The sequence below is a fragment of the Xenopus tropicalis genome, chromosome 3 (genome assembly GCF_000004195.4).
Source record: "Xenopus tropicalis strain Nigerian chromosome 3, UCB_Xtro_10.0, whole genome shotgun sequence".
Taxonomy (NCBI): domain Eukaryota; kingdom Metazoa; phylum Chordata; class Amphibia; order Anura; family Pipidae; genus Xenopus; species Xenopus tropicalis.
In genome coordinates this window covers 31,497,671-31,509,777 of record NC_030679.2, presented here as the reverse complement: position 1 = coordinate 31,509,777, position 12,107 = coordinate 31,497,671, and the positions used below count along the sequence as shown (strand labels likewise).

Genomic DNA, 12,107 nt, shown 5'->3' with positions numbered 1-12,107 from the left:
CAGAGAGATGGATTGTTCAAGTTATTACTGTAAAACCAAGAAAGCATTTCATGATTCTCCTGATCATTTGTCCAATCGGTGGATGTGGCTGCCTATTCAGAGCAATCATGGCTGCTTCCAGTGCTGTGAAGAAGCACAAATATGCAGATTAAAATGCTGCAGGTAGAACAAGGTCATTAGGTTTTACAGACTATTTACAAGAAAGTATAACAAAGGGTACAGGTATAGGACCCATATTCCAGAATGCTTGGGACCAAGGGTATTCCGTATAAGGGGTCTTTCCGTAATTTGGGTCTCCATACCACAAGCCTACTAAAAAAATCAATAAACCATGAATTAAACCCAATAGGATTATTTTCCATCCAATAAGGATTATTTATATTTTAGTTGGGATCAATTACAAGATACTGTTTTATTATTACAGAGAAAAAGGAAATCAGTTTTAAAATTCTGAATTATTTGATTAAAATGGAGTCTATGGAAGACAGGCTTTCCGTAATTCGGAGCTTTCTGGATAATGGGTTTCCGGATAAGGGATCCCATACCTGTATATTGTCCCATTTAAGTAAATGACTGCAAACATAGTCATTACACTGTTCATTTTTAATATTTATTAACTTTATATGTAAAACAGCTGTATTATTGCAGATTGCATGTGCATTCATAATATGATTGGCAAACAAAAATATTTAAATGAACAAAGCTGGAAAAACTTTATTTAGACGCAAGTAAAACTTAAGACAATTTTCAGAGTGGTGTAGAAAGGCAATCAAAAAAAATTAATAATTAATCAATAATAAATAAACAAACAACTACAACAAACAGAGCTCGGTGTGATTTTGTGCAAATTTAGGTCAACATGTCCCAAAGGCAGCAGCAACAAAGGGCAGTCCAGCAAGCAGTAAGACAGGCACTCTCTCCTGATGTGTCGTTTCTTCTTTCTTCTACAACATATACTGAGGAGAAAGCAGAAGGAATATAAATACACTAACAGCAACTGCAGTAAGTATACCGGGAAATGAACTAAGTGCTGGAATATTTGTGAGCTTCATGCAATATAAAGGCATTGCCCTCTTAAAGGCATTGTCCATTAAAAAACTGGTTTGTTCTTAATGAAAATAGAATTCTAAGCAGTGTCCAGTAGATACTAATCATTTTCAATGTAGCAGAAACTGCTGATAAAAAGATTTAATCTCCATTGTCAGAACTAGAGCACAGAAAGGAGTAAACAAAGACAGCTTTCATTACAAACATCTTTAGAACCACCGAAAATGTTTAATGTATACGGAAAAGTTGCTTAGAACCAATCCAGTCTGTCGATTCTGACAAATGCCAGAGGGGCTGCTGTAAGATGCCACAGACAGTCCCTATGTAGTGGGCTGGTGGGGGCTGTGTGGACTTCTGAATACTTGAAATGCCAGGGCCTATATTATGTATCCCAGTGCAGTCCTGGCTTAGAATCTGAGCTCCTTTAACCGATCCATGGAGGCAAGCTTTTACTGGCTCAGTGTTCAGTATGATTTTAAACCCTGGTGAAATTAATGGTAAAATTATAAATATTTTGGAAATACATGGATTTGGTAATTTCAACTTCTGACATCAAAATGAAACATATTACCACCTAACAGACCTAAAGCCAATTAAACAAAATAACCACCTGGAGGTGGGCATAGAGAGTACTGTTTCTATTTTTGCTGACAACAAAAAATTATGCAAAACTATAAGTTCCATGCAGGATGCTGCCACTTTGCTGAGTGATTTGACAAAATTGGAAAACTGGGAAATGAGGTTCAATGTGGACAAGTGCAAAGTTATGCACTTTGGTAGAAATAATATAAACGCAAACTATCTACTGAATGGTAGTGTGTTGGGGGTTTCCTTAATGGAGAAGGATCTAGGGGTTTTTGTAGATCACAAGTTGTCTAATTCCAGGCAGTGTCATTCTGTGGCTACTAAAGCAACTAAAGTGCTGTCTTGTATAAAAAGGGCATTGACTCAAGGGATGAAAACATCATTTCACCTCTTTATAGGTCCCTGGTAAGGCCTCACCTTGAGTATGCAGTGCAGTTTTGGGCTCCAGTCCTTAAGAAGGATATTAATGAGCTGGAGAGAGTGCAGAGACTGCAACTAAACTGGTAAAGGGGATGGAAGATTTAAACTATGAGGTTAGACTGTCGAGGTTGGGGTTGTTTTCTCTGGAAAAGAGGCACTTGCGAGGGGACATGATTACTCTGTACAAGTACATTAGAGAGGATTATAGGCAGATAGGGGATGTTCTTTTTTCCCATAAAAACGATCAGCGCACCAGAGGCCCCACCTTTAGATTAGAGGAACAGAGCTTCCATTTGATGCAGCGTAGGTGGTTTTTCACGGTGAGGGCATTGAGGTTGGGGAATGCCCTTCCTAGTGATGTTGTAATGGCAGATTCTGTTAATGCCTTTAAAGGACAATGAAAGGTTAATATAAATTAAAAGTAAGTCTAAAGGCATTCTAAGTACTTACTGTATATCTAAATTCCCAGATCCCTGCTTGCTTCTCTGAGATATGGTGCTGGCAGCCTACAGCAGTGTGAAGACTACAGTGACATCACTGAAATCTCTCTGTCCTTCCTGTAGGCTGCCAGCGGCAGCCTTCCTATTCTCTGAGCATGTGTGTAACTTGATCCTGTCTGCTGTTCTGAGCTACACATGCCCATCAGCCAATCAGAAGCGGATCTGCCAGAGGGGAGGGGGGGAGGGAATAAAACACATGTGCAGTATGAAGCAAGGAGGGAAAGGAAGGGAGAATACCTTTTTAGAGATGGCTGCCTGTTCTAGAAAATGTGAAGTAAGTGTGACTGAGTAAATATATGATTAGGTGAGCCAAAAGTGTGGTGTTTTTACTAAACAATAGGAGGACTATTGGGCAGTATGCTTTTTAAATTTTGACTTGCATTCTCCTTTAAGAGGGGCCTGGATGAGTTCTTGAACAAGCATAGTATCCAAGGCTATTGTGATACTAATATCTACAGTTAGTAGTAATGTTTGTGTATATACACCCCACTTTGCAGTTATTTATTTGTAAAAAAATGTTTGGAATCATGTATGATTTTCGTTCCACTTCTCACGTGTACACCACTTTGTATTGGTCTTTCACGTGGAATTCCAATAAAATTGATTCATGTTTGTGGCTGTAATGTGACAAAATGTGGAAAAGTTCAAGGGGGCCGAATACTTTTGCAAGCCACTGTGTGTGTATATATATATATATATATATATATATATATATATATATATACACATATATATGCGATAGTATAGATTGGTAAGTATAGGATGTGTGTGCTGGGTTTACTTGGAAGGGTTGAACTTGATGGACTGTGGTATTTTTTCAACCCTATGTAACTATGTACTGTCTGTCAGCAGGGTAATAATGTATGCGATCACTGTAGTTTAGAAATGGTTTATAAAACACAAACATGAACAAGTAACCCAGTAACATAGGTGACAATCCACAAGATGACTAACCAGTCATAAGGAGCATTGCACTGGAATTAGGTGCCCTCCTCTAAAACCCGTGACAGGGATAGACAGAGGCACAGAGTGAAAAATTGTGTTGTTAATACAAACAAAAAACTCTAGTTCTATAATAGAGAATAGAGAGTCACAGTGCTGCTTCCAAGATAAAGCACAGAAATAATCCAAGAAGCAGCACCACAGAAGCCACACATAGTGTAGACTGCAGGAAGAGGTAAAAGGTATCCACAGTCCCCCAAGGAGCCCAAACACAAAGTTAACACCTCGGGTGGATGATTGCTAACTAAAAATAAAACCACATGTGCACATTCTGAAAAATGGGGCTGCTCCTAAGGTCCATGCAGTGCCACAGAACAAGTTGGGAATTCTGTTTTTCCCCCCAGCCCTTTATTGTGGACAGAGAATGTTTTATACATGATGTGATCTCTTCTGTATTATCTTGATAAAAGGCTACATAGTTTTATTCTAAATGGATAAAAGTCCCTTTATTTCAAGTGAGTTCACACAGCGGCCATTGTACTGGCAGATACATAAAATAATTTTAAGAAAAAATTGCCTTTTTAGCAAAAAAGAAAATACTGGGTAACTGAAATGGTAACCTAGAAAAGGTCTTACTTAAAGGGATACTCTCTTGATTTTTATGGTATACTTTTTATTTCTAAATTACACTGTTTACATAGCAAATAATTCACTCACACCATTTAAATGTTATTCTTGAATCAACAAATGTAGTTTTTTTTAGTTGTAATATTGGTGTGTAGGTGCCATCTCAGTGCATTGTGCCTGAGTCTGAGCTTTCATAAGGAGCCAGCGCTACACATTAGAACTGCTTTCAGCTAACCTATTGTTTCTCCTACTCCCATGTAACTGGAGGAATCCCAAGCCGGACTTGGATTTCTTACTATTGAGTGCTTTTTTGATACCTACTGGGAGCTGCTATCTTGCTCCCTTCCCATTGTTCTGCGCTGATCAGCTCCTGGGGGGGGGGGGGATATCACTCCAACTTGCAGCTCAGCAGAAAAATGTGACTGAGTTTTTGTCAGAGCACAGGTCACATGGTTGTGGCACCCTGGGAAATGAAGAATATGGCTAGCCCTGTGTGAAATTTCAAAATTAAATATAAATAAATCTGTTTTTGAAAAATGGATTTCAATGCAGGATGCTGCTGGAGAAGCTTTATTAATGTTTCAGTGTTTTTTCAAAACACATCAGTTGGTGGGGCTTGAGTAGTTGCAGACTGTATAAATAGAATCCCTGGAACTATTATGGATAGCCTCTCTGTAACTGGGTGGTCTCTTAGTGGAGTTAAAAAACTATACTTTGGATTGGGTAAATTCTATATCTTCCATAAGAACTGTCAAATTCAGTTTTCCAAGCTTTTAAGTATAAAATTAAGGGTTTGGAGGTGTGGTCTTTAATAATAACAAGCTGAAAACCAGACAAGCTAGCTTCTGTTTTTGGAGAAATGAGAGTCCATATATACAGTATATTTTGTCGGTCCCTAAGCTCAGGTAAGTGAGAACAGCACAGAGCATGTGCAGAGAATCAGCAGAAAAGAAGATGGGGGGCTGCCAAGGGTGTTTTGGGAGCACAGATCTTCCCTGCTAAAGGGCTGTGGTTGCCTTGGCCTGCTACAGAAGCCCAAACATATTGTACAACATTTCTAGCCTATTTCTTTAGTTAAGCTTTAGTTCTCCTTTAAAAGTATATTTTCATATTTATTATTCCTGCTGTACATAGGTAATGAAAGCTAAGCAGCAGTGCATTAACTCTTATTTATAGAATTTCTATTTTTTTTTATTTTTGCCCATGATGTAGTTAAAGCAGTAAATGCTATGATAATTGTGCCAGATTCTCTAAAATACTTTGCAGACTGTCAGGAAATTTGTTATTAACTGTGACAAAACAAATGTTGGAAATATACCATGATTCCACAGGTTGATTAATTACTCAGCCACTTTGCTAGTTGATTTGGGTCGTGGGTCTTAGACTGATAAAAATGCATATAGACCCTGTTGATACATCTGTAATGTATAACTGATGTGGACAGATATAATTTACCACAGGTCTTTTTCCTAGTGCCGGTACCACTGCTCCCACAATTCTATGCTAAGCTTTTCTTTTAAGTATATTTATATTAGCACAATAGGTAAAAGGCATAATGACAAAAAGGACAAAGGACAAAGACAAACGAACACTATGAATTATTTTTCCACCTGTAAGAGGAGAAGGTTGAGTATAAATCCCTTTTGTTGACGGCCGACCTAGGGTAATTATTGACTTTCCCTCCAAGTTCATCCTAGTGGCTAGGGCCTAGTCACTGTTCCTTGTAAAATATCAGCAAGCATGGCAGCTGGGGTCCTTATAGCTCCTGAAGCACATGCCCAAAAAATCTTTTCTCTCTGAAATCACCGAGGTCTCTTTTTCTAGACATGGTAGTCAAAGTAGTGGGAACCTCACTTATTGTCATGTTTATACCTGGGCTTTATGGCCTTGATTTAGCTGTATTTTGCTTGCACAGTTAGCTACTGCTTTCTTGTTTTAGCTGTATATAGCAAAGGCATTTTTAAAATCAAGGATAATTCACCCTCAGTGTGTAACACAGGAGGAAAAAGAAGGACAAATTAACTCTTAATATATAATACTGGCTATATACAGGAATCCGCCAAAATAAAGGATGCACTTGCTAAAAGAGGTATATAAAATATTGGGAATGCAACTGCTTAAACACAGGTTAATAAAATATCTTGGTAGTCACTATGCCCAGGCTGCACAATTATAGACAGTGAACAGGTGGTGGGGGGGGTGGATGAGAGGAGTGCAGCGACATCTAGGAAGTGCTGAATGGAAATATATTATCGACAGCTCAGATTTTAAAATCCATTTGTAACAGGTTTGGATACTTTTTGCGCGTGGGTGATGGGTCCCCTTTAAAGAGGGCCTATATCTTATTTTGTTCTTTATTATTTCTGTATTAGTTCCTAGACTTTAAAGGAGAAAGAAAGGTAAAAACTAAGTAAGCTTTATCAGAAAGGTCTATGTAAATACAGCCATAAGCACTCACAGAAACACTGCACAGACTTCTCTGAAAAAAGATTAGATGTGTCTGTAATTCCTGTGCCACAGACACACAGCTTTCAGTTTTCTCCTCTCTCCTGCTCCCCCCCCTTAGGAATGTGGATCTGAGCCAATCAGCAAGAAGCCGACTCGTCTTACTTAGTCTTACTAAATGAGCATGTTCACTTGGTCTGGGTGTCTGTGCAGGAGTGAGGCATTATGGGAACCTTCTTTACACCGCTCAGCGTTTTTCTTCCTGTTTGGCTTCAGATCTTCTGAACAGGTGAAATATGGGGAGACTTAAGGGCACTATTGAGACAACTGAAGGTATGCCTGCAGCTTGAGATTAAGTCACAAAAAAATTAAAAATGCCAAAACTGGCATTATCACAAAAAAAACCCAGACACAAATTCATATCATACCATACAACAGAGGTATATACATGGTCACTAAGCTGCTTACTGATAACATTTTTTGCCATTGGGTGCTTCATTAGAGGAGGTGACAGGCAATATAATAAATCTCAAGCTGAGTGTATGCCCCTTATACACATACAGAGTCTGCTCTATCACTGAACATGTTAGTATAATAAAATATATTTCCAAATATAAAAAAAAAAAGGGGGAATCCTCCATTTTCAAAAAGGTTTTATATACAGAAAACCCATAGTATGAGTTCAAGGTAAAGTAGTGTTTTTCAGGTCATTTTAAAACATAGTAGAGATTTTACCTGTATTTTTGGGAGCATCCATATAAACTGGTGCATTAGCAGGTGGAGCGCCCTGCCATCCATATTGTGGATATCCTTGATAGCCTGGTTGTGCTGGCTGGTATCCCACTGGTCCTGGAGGATTGCCAGGATATTGGTTTGGTACTGGATAGCCTGGTTGCTGCTGGCCATATGGTGGGTATGGAGCAGGTGGGCTTGCATATGGTGGAGGGTTTTCGTAATTCATTGAGAAGTGTTTTCTATTTAAAAAAAAATTCAATTCATAATCAGGGTGTGCAATAGAACCAGAGTATTCTCTAGAGCACACTTTCTTTAGCATGATAACCAAAGCCAAAAATGGATTTAACAAACTTGGCTTACAATTACCACATAATGGTACCGGAGAGAAGCGGATTTACGCAGCATGTGCCCTCGTCCTTTGATTTTACAATTTATATTCCTAAAGGGAAACCCACATACATGTTTTTACCAGTGAATGCTTGGCAGTTTGACAATTCCATGGATAAGACAAGACACACAGTGGGCATATTTATTATAGTGTGTAAACTATAAGTTAGAAAACAAAAGCAAAGATCTGAATGGTTACTATGGGCAAAAATCACCATTTATGTTTGCTTACACACTATAATAAATATGCGCATGTGTGACATTAACAAACCCACTAAAACTTATCTGGAAACCAGTTAAAGACCTTTTGGTTTTTAGTACCTCCTTAATTCATTCCCATGCAACACTAACATATGCACATAATTTGCTCATAACACAGCTCACACACTCCGGCTTACTTCCTGAGGTTTTAACACCATCGAGTGAATATAGCAGAAAAATAGTAACTTCCACATTATTATAAGTGAACAGCAAATTTAGAATAATCACCAAAATTATGCAGTACATTACTCTTCCAGCACCCCCAACAATACATAACACCCTTTCAGTTTGCCATGCAGTACTCTACAAAAACTCACAAGTTGGACTCATAACTACAGGTCCCACCACGGTTCTATCCAGGTTTGCCCCAAAGTTGCACTTGCACTGTGGTTACAGAGTGGGTTTCTGATATGCAGGTAATTGGAGAAATTGCAGTACCATTAAGTGGCAAAAGTGTGGTTCTAAAAATCCTTTCACAGCTGTAGCACAGCATTCTCTTTCCTACCAGCTGCAAAAAGCTGAGTGACAGATGAGACCTTAATACACATAAATTCCTTGTTCTCCATTAATATATATATATATTACAGTACACATATATTTCCTTACATACATACTTATTAAAGGGGTAGTGACACATTCCTGGTTTAGGGACAGGGCCTCCTATGTTCTGATTGGCTGAAGGGCAAATGAAGAAGCCCCAGCCTATCAGAATATTGTCCAGGCCCCAAGTGCAACATAACTCACAAAGCTGCAAAGCAACAGAAAATGATGTACTTTGCAAGTCTGAAAGTCAGGCGCAGGGGATATCTGGAAAGCATGGCAGCAATGAATTGCCACCACCAGTGCGTTAGGCTTTCTTTGTCATTTGATTCAACATTTAAAATTAAAAATCATCCAATTTATGGGAATGCAAATAATGTTAAGATATATAAATAAAACACTAATCATTTAGCCTAAATTTCCGAATGTTTCTGGAACAAGTATTGCAGCACTAAGAGGTACAAACCTGCAGCCTTTATCCATACAGGCAGCACCTGACACATAACACTAGAAGGTCTTGCTCTGCCCATTGTACCAGATTAAAAATCTCAGACAACATGCTGAGTGCAGCTCGTGAGTGCAAGGGTTTCATGTACTGACATTCAGCGATTTGCTTTCCTATATCATTGTCGGTCTTCCTCACCCTAACACTTTCCCAAACCCTAATGGTGTCACCTCAGAATTTTGTAATGATTTATTTAACTGTATGGAAAAATACAATCAATCAGCAAACACACCGACGGGATAGGGTGGACAATAAAGGTAGGGTGACAGGATGGAGGAAGAGCCCACAGGCCAGGAGAATGGCGGAAAAAGGAAGGCACAAGTAGCAAGGCCCATGGCATGGAGATCTAAGAGGCAGCTTGGGGGAAAGGGCATAATCATTTGTAAGCACACAAAAAGTCTAAAGGAGTGATCATAGACCACACTGGTGGAAGATGTCCTAAAATGGACACTGTATTGCTATATTGAACACCGGCCAGTACCTTGCATTTTCCCTGGTGTTCCCAGCTTGGGCTTTCTGAATGATTATTGCTTATTTTTTTTTTATATGTGCCTAATGCATTACTTGATCTCATCAGGCTCAGATATGTAGGAAGGTCACAAAGGCCTTGCCCTATGGCAGCAAACTTTTAGGGGTGGCATGCTACCCAGCCACATCTACATTGGTGAAAAGTGGCTGGTCAACTATCGAAGAGGGCGGGGGGGGGGGGGGGCTTACATAACATTAATAAATACTTTTATTACTATTTTTATTTATTCTTGTTTCTAAATAGTAAAATTACTTACTGCCTTGTTAGCTTCAAGCAGATTAAAAAAAAAATACACATATCTGAATAATCATTTAAAAAGAAAAAAAAAAAGAAAAACCAATATCAGAGACAATTTACTAGCCCTAATCCACAATGGAAAGGGTGTGGCAGGTAAAAGCCTGGAGAAAAGCAAATAAAGTTAAAAAATACATAACCTAGTTAATAATTAAACACTTTCTGTTAAATAATTAACAGCTTATTCGGCCATTTTAAAAGATTTTACTTTCAACATAGAAAATTAGTTTTTAATAACAAATAAATCCATAAAATCCATAGGCAGACAATTACATACAGTTATTTATTCTAGCTTCTGTACAGCGGGCAATCACGTGTACTGGCTTTTTTGTGCCTTGAACTCCTTTGGGAAGGCATGAGTTAACAGACCCCCATTCTACCCTTTAGTCTCTGTACCTGTGGGCAATGCACTTAATCACAGAAAGCAGTCTGAACGCCTCACCTACGTTTGATGGTTCAGTGCGGTGCCATGGGTACGTTCACTATAGGGTAGAATGGAGTCTGGTAAAAGAAAAGGGAAACACCCCATGGGATTACATGAAAAACTTCTGTATTCGAGTCTTTTTTTTTTTTTTAAACTCAACCTACTTGGTTAATAACTCTTTCATTACACGCAACTGTTGCATTACTTGATCTCGTTAAGATAAATGCCTTTAATACTAATCTTTACATTCTCTGGCTTACAAACAGATTGGCATGTTAATAAAAACAGACTCCTCGATACACTCAAAGAGTTTAACAACAAATACTGTGTATCATATTCACCAACTGTTTTGCAAGAGCAAGAGACAACAAAAATATACCGGTCTAAACCCATTGAACCTTTGGAGAAAACTGCAGAACCAGCTTCCCGCAGTCTGTACTTTCCAGTCTTTTAGAAATTGGGCAAGAACTGATCAGCCAGCAGTTACGCAGGTTTCATTTAGACATACAGAATGAACTTGATGGACAAGTCTTTTTCCCCAATTATAATGACTAAGTAACTATGAATGATAGGAAGCATTACTTAATGATATAGAGGTTAACAAGAAAGCTTGGCAGTGTGCAACATAACTAATTAGAAATAATTTGCTGGCAGGGTTAGAATGGTATATTTAGATGAACTGGTACAGGCAGGTTGCTGCAGCTGCATTGTGTCTATAGGCAGACTGCATCAGCCTCCATCCTACACTGCGGAGCGTACTGCAACATTCCCTCCCATCACATCAGGCTCGGCTTAAAGAAAGCCATCAAGATAGCGGCTTTCTGTTATCGAATGCAAGTAGGTGAGGGTTTAATGAAATCCACCCACCGTAAATGTTTCCAACAAGGAAGTAAAGGTGAAATGGCTCCACAGGGACTAGAGGAAAAATAATTAAATCCCAATCACATAATAATAATAGCAAAAACAGAGATTAGGCAAGATTTTCTGGGGTGTTCTCATTACCTAATCACTTACTGACATTATTCCCAATCCCAAAAGTCATTCTTTTCCCACTTGTGTGTGACTCCTGACTAATTGTACAACTCCCTCTGAATCTAACAAGACTACCTGTTGCCACTGTAATGGACTTACCTAGCAGCAGAAATCCTGCCATACAGACTGGGCTTATGAGTGGGTACAGCCCGGGTATAAGGCTGTATCTCCGGCCTCCGGTGAAGCTGAGAGAGTGGGGTCTCCCAACAACGTTGCGGTGGGGCCTGCCTGGGTCCCAGACTCGCTGCTCAGCTGAAGCAACAAACAAATGGGAGGGCAGAGCACTGCGCACAACACTCGCAGCCCAACCTTGCGGTAACACAGGAGCAGCCAATGCCTTACATGGCTAAGAGGAAGGCTAAGAATATACCCCGCCATGTTACATACTATTATACATACATACACCGTGTAACGAGTCACTAATGCTATAAACAAATCGCCTGTTCAAGCGTCGGCACAGCTAGAGATTCGCGTCAGACCAAACACCTGAGGTGATGTAAGAAAACACACGCTCGTCTCTACATGACGCACTGTACTCTAAGAGCGGCAGATCTGCTTACCAAAGTTGCGAAGCCTTCTCTCCTCTGTCCAGTCGCAGCTGAGTGCGGCCAAACCGAGCCCGACACAGTAGCAGCGATTCTGACGTCACGTTCTCTCGAGATAGCGGAGTCACCAGATTTCGTTGCTGAAATGATTAAGTTGATTGTGACACGGTACCAGCTGGCAAGGAAGAATGATCTTGTGAGGTGTGAATGTTTGCCGTGGAGTGACTAGAGATAACGGGCTGAAATAATGGCTGATAAGGTGTGAGGCAGCAGGCAATGGTGCAACGCA

The 12,107-nt window shown here is 39.5% G+C and overlaps 1 protein-coding gene across 3 annotated transcripts; it reads right to left on the bottom strand.

Annotated features, from left to right (window-relative positions):
- Positions 1 to 588: 588 nt before the first annotated feature.
- cystm1 (cysteine-rich transmembrane module containing 1) lies at positions 589 to 11,846 on the bottom strand. Of its 3 annotated transcripts, none has more exons than XM_012959018.3 (3): positions 11,373 to 11,731; positions 7,302 to 7,540; positions 589 to 956 (listed from the first exon to the last, which is right to left on the bottom strand). In XM_012959018.3, the coding sequence occupies exons 2-3, from the start codon at positions 7,525 to 7,527 to the stop codon at positions 850 to 852; spliced, it is 333 nt and encodes a 110-aa protein (XP_012814472.2). In that variant the 5' UTR covers positions 7,528 to 7,540; positions 11,373 to 11,731; the 3' UTR covers positions 589 to 849.
- Positions 11,847 to 12,107: the final 261 nt, after the last annotated feature.

What these genes read in the sequence shown, in the direction of transcription:
- cystm1 (XM_012959018.3), bottom strand. Translation starts at nt 7,527, where the DNA reads ATGAATTACGAAAACCCTCCACCATATGCAAGCCCACCTGCTCCATAC. An exon ending in GGATGCTCCCAAAAATACAG is followed by an intron (nt 957 to 7,301) that starts GTAAAATCTCTA and finishes CTTTCTCCTCAG; the next exon opens with TATATGTTGTAGAAGAAAGA.